We start from the raw sequence: 4,662 nt of genomic DNA, 5'->3' as shown, positions 1-4,662 counted from the left end.
CAGATAAAGACTAAAGACCAGACCACCTCTGTGGACCAGAGGCCAGCCTGGACCAGATAAAGACTAAAGACCAGACCACCTCTGTGGACCAGAGGCCAGCCTGGCTAACACCAACACATAGTCACAGTTCCCCTGATGGGAAGTAATAAAAGTGTGAATCATCTGTTCAGAGTCATTAAAGGATAAAAATGATTTGACTTTAGATAAAATTTAGAACAATGTGTTTGTTTAACTCTTCACAGGAAGACATTTTGACCAAACGTTTGCCTGAAGATGAACTCTGATCCAAACTAGAAACCTGCCTGTTTGTCTCTGCAGCTGTCAGGACTGTGTGTCCAGTTTTTGGACATCAGGTCTCAGGGTTTGATCTTGTTCTCCGTGTGAATCTGCAGGGCTGGGATGCTATAGAGTGGGTGATTCAGAACTCTGAGAGAGACAACGTCCCCCTCTGTGACATCTACTAACAACGGTAATGTCTCTCTGCTCTCCTTTAGTTTACTTACACCAAGATGTTTCATTAAAAAAATTCACATGTTAAACGTAAATATGTTGCAGCTCACACTACGTCCTTTTTCTTTGTTGTTTTGGCTCAGAGCTCCACGTCTGCACTCGGCTGCTGAGGACTTTCAGCATCTTCAGGTCGGCACGGAGGAGTTTCACCTACCAGGACCTCTCATCTCGCTGAAGCTCACGAAAGGAAGTTCATCTGGGCTCAACGCGTCATGGAGGAACATGTAGTGGGGCCAAGTTTCTAAAACTCGGCAATCAATAACTTTTAAATGTGGTGTAAAGACAAAACAGGAGACTTGCATCAGCTCATCGTAACTTCAATACTTTGAATGTCATTACTGCACATTTAGTTTGAAGCTTTAGCTTATCTCCAGTTTAGAAATGTCACATAAAGAATAAGAACGGATCAGGGAGGTGTGCAGATGTTTAATGTTTACGTTGTGTGACAAACTTTTTATTTTTTAATAATTATGCCGTAGTGGGAGGATTCAAACCAGACAGATGTTACTCCTCATGTTGGTCTGCTGGGCATAAAGTGCAGAGAAGACCAGAGAAAACAGGAAGGATGAGGTGGTTTCTTAAAGAGATCTCCGACTAGCTGGAACAATATAACTTATTTGATAAACAATTACTTAAACAGATTGTAAATATACCTTAGGCTGTTTAGTTTATTTATTTATTTATTTTTTTTATTAATGACACACACAGATGTCACCTTTTTATTTATGTGGCAATGCATTCTGGGTAAATGACATAGACGGGTAGCTCTGGTGTGAGCTTCATTCAGCTTGAATGTTCATTTTGGACATGTCCAGCCTTTTAATTTGAAATGGAGCACATTAAGAGAATGGAGAAATGACTCGTCTTTCACGTTAGCTCCAGAGCTAATGTATAGGTCGTTAACTCTAAAGTTAATATATACGATGTTAGCTCCAAATTAACCATCACAAGTTGATAACTTTCGATCGTTTGACCTATTGTGCATAAGGCCTAAAACTAAATATAATTTTATTGTCTGGTTAACTTGTTAGCCTTGACTCCGTGTGTTTTAGTCTCCACTACAACCGAATTATGTCATTGCCTCAGAATGACTTGTGCCGGTAAAATAACGGCGACATCCTTACGTGAAAAATGCAATAAACATATATAAATTTTTAACTAATTGTGATTTTTCACATCACAAACAACACGTTTCTAGTAGAATAGACAAATAACATATTAAGGTATATTAATTGTATATTATGAAAGTAGTCAAAAATCACTTTAAGAAAGAAATATAAGTAGAAGATGGAGTTGCATCATGAACATTGTTTTTTTTAATCACATTTAAGGTGTGACTTTCTTTTTAAATTTAACTCAGATTTATAAACAGATTGATGGAAAAGGAACGATGATTGTGAGGCAGCTGGTTAAAATAACGTCTGGTCTTCAAGTTGGGCATATTTATCCATTTATATGGCCTTAAAGTGTCATGCCTCTGTGCACAGCATGCTTCCAAACATTGTGCTGATCCATAGAAGCTACCTACATATCCTGAAGATCAGGGCAGTACTGTATGTGCCGCGGTGCACACTATGTGCTAAAATGTTTTTTCTGCATAGAGTTAACAATTACAGAATATTTCTACAGATGTTATTTATTATTGTTGTTGTGTTGCTCTAATTTTAGTTGTGTTGCATAAAAAAAAACAAGTGTCATTTTATTTGTTTTTAGTTAGGCTAACCTAATACAGTATGACGAAAAGAATTGCTAAAACAAATTTAAAAAATTGAAGCAGATTTTTTTTTAAAGTGTTTGTGTTCATCATCTCATGGTCTGAAAGAGATTTTGTTTGCTCCTCGGCACTTCTAAAAGCATCCGATCCCTTGCTTAAAAGAAAAGAAGGTGCTAAGACTTGAAAACAAACAGCAAGATCTTAAAATAAATTTTAAAATGATAAGAGGCAGCACGGTGGATCAGATGGTAGAGCTGCCACCTCTCAGCGAGCACGTTACCCTGGTTCAAATCCCGGCCAGGGGCCTTTCTGGGTGGAATTTGCATGTTCTCTCCGTGCATGCGTGAATTTTCTCCGCGTACTCCGGTTTCCTCCCACAGACCAAAAACATGCATGTTAGACTGATTGGTAACTGTACTGTACATACAGTAGGACAGCACTGTAGTGCAGCTGAACTATAATCATCATTGTTAGAACTATAATGATCGCTTATTATTGAATATTTATTAAAATAAAAACTTGTGTTAGAAGAAAATCAATATGAAGGTATTCACTTGAACTAAGTTTTCCTACGTTCAAAAAGTTTGTAAAGCTCTAGTTTATTCTTTAACTTTGTCCATTAATGTGTAAAATAATAACTAAAAATGTCATGTTTCTGCTGGAGATGTTTATGTAATGTGAGCTCTGCCACCACGAAGTTCAAAACGCTGCAGTTCATCATTTGTCCGGTAGAGGGAGCACTTCAGCCGTACAGTACATTACTTCCTCCCCAACAGGAGTTTCTGATAATTCCAGAGAACCTCAGTCCGATTAAAAACCATGAAGCTGCAGAGGCAACATCAAACTTCTTCGACACGATTCGTCTTTTTATTCAACATAAACAGACTGCGTTGAATAACACGTGCATCGTTCTGCAGCGCCAGACCCAAACTGCAGCTTTCGTTCAAACTCAGGCGTGTAAGATGAACCACCTGCCCAAATCTCAATAAATAAGTAAACAATAAGCTGTGTAAGAAAACAAAAACAAGACTTTTTTTTTAATTTTTTGCAAACTAAGATGCTTCCAACAGTCAGCTTTGCTATCAGAGCTCTTTTGTAACTCAGACACTTTATGGCAAGTTAAAAAAGGGAAAACATAAATAAGTAAAAATGAGTTGCAGACGAGACACATACTGTACCAGAGTTGCTTCAAGTCTATAAAGGCACACACCAATAATGTACTGGCTTTAATTACAATCTGAGGTGATCCTACACTCAGGTGCTGCTATTAAAAAAAAGACAATTTAAGAAAACAGATCCATATAAAAGTGAAAAAACAAACCAAAAACCAAACATTACAATGTGTCCAAAAAAAAAAAAATCCTCCATATTCCTGTGAATTACTTTTACTTCCATTCATTTCACTTCATCACCGCAGTGGAATAAAAAAACGAATATAAAAAGATAATTTCTGCTACACATATTGCACCTCCCCCACTGTGCTCAGACCTGGTATATCACCATTTTAGGCTCCCTACTTAAATCTCAAAAAATAAAAAAGTTGCCAAAAATCCTCCGAACAAGAAAAACCGCTGTCATTTCCGACATTTAACTTAAACTCGTGTGTTTCCACGTCCCCTTCAGATCTTCGTCACATATTCAGTGACTTTTGAATCTCTCTTCGTGGACCGTCCGTTCTTGCAAAAAATAAAACTATTTTTAAAAATTGCATAGTTGTCCCACTGCCTGTCACGCAGCAACTCAGCGTCCATCCAGAACCACACAATAACAGAAACACTCCTATGTACAGCAGCAGTATGTACAGTCAGTCCATGGGGCGGGGTGGGGGGTTCAGAAGTTGAACAGACTGATAAAGTCTTGTGGGGAGAGGGAGGTTGTGCAGCTTTCTGGGTTGTTGGCCGTGCACGGATGGTTTGTGTCCTGAGAAACAAAGACAGTGCCGTTATCAATCTGAGCGCAGCTTTCAGCGCTCGGTTTCAGACGAGGAGCGAGGCGGCGGCGGCGGCGTACCTTCCAGAAGAGGATGTGGCAGTGCGTGCAGAGGTGCAGCGTGTCGCTGTACTGCTCTCTGAGAGGACAGCAGCGGCTCAGCTTGAAGTACATCTTCTTCCACTCCAGGTGACCTTTGTCCGACACCATCAGACGCTTACGGATCTAAAACGGGACAGAACCAGCATTAAACATTTCACCCAGCAGGGAAAATACATTTTTACAAGCAAGACGTCTTCAAAGTAATACTGTTGCACAAAAATTCATAGTTTAACAGCCAAAATTTTATAAGCAAATCAAACATCAAGCCTATCTGCCACGTCAAAATCCAAGATGGCTGCCACCATATACATATGTATAAACCGTCCAGAGAAAACTATGCTTTGTAGTTTCTATATTGACTAAAAGAAAAGTTTCCTCAAATGACTGGGGGGGGGGGGGGGGGGGGG

The 4,662-nt window shown here is 39.2% G+C and overlaps 2 protein-coding genes across 2 annotated transcripts in view; one reads left to right on the top strand and one right to left on the bottom strand.

Moving 5' to 3' along the window:
* The window catches only part of prelid3a (PRELI domain containing 3A), a 6,174-nt gene extending 5,710 nt beyond the window's left edge, over positions 1-464 (top strand). The window contains exon 6 of the mRNA XM_037677101.1: positions 393-464. Coding sequence (XP_037533029.1) covers positions 393-464 — 72 coding nt within the window. The remainder of the gene's footprint in view (positions 1-392) is intronic.
* Positions 465-3,060: 2,596 nt separating this feature from the next.
* The window catches only part of fbxo32 (F-box protein 32), a 6,322-nt gene continuing 4,720 nt past the window's right edge, over positions 3,061-4,662 (bottom strand). The window contains exons 8-9 of the mRNA XM_037677099.1: positions 4,235-4,378; positions 3,061-4,144 (exon numbers count right to left, since the gene is read on the bottom strand). Coding sequence (XP_037533027.1) covers positions 4,055-4,144; positions 4,235-4,378 — 234 coding nt within the window. The 3' untranslated portion in view covers positions 3,061-4,054. The remainder of the gene's footprint in view (positions 4,145-4,234; positions 4,379-4,662) is intronic.

This window comes from Nematolebias whitei, chromosome 5 (assembly GCF_014905685.2).
Source record: "Nematolebias whitei isolate Nwh7 chromosome 5, NemWhi1, whole genome shotgun sequence".
Classification (NCBI taxonomy): Eukaryota; Metazoa; Chordata; class Actinopteri; order Cyprinodontiformes; family Rivulidae; genus Nematolebias; species Nematolebias whitei.
Note: the sequence above shows the minus strand (reverse complement) of the source record. Positions and strands in the feature narration are given on the sequence as shown.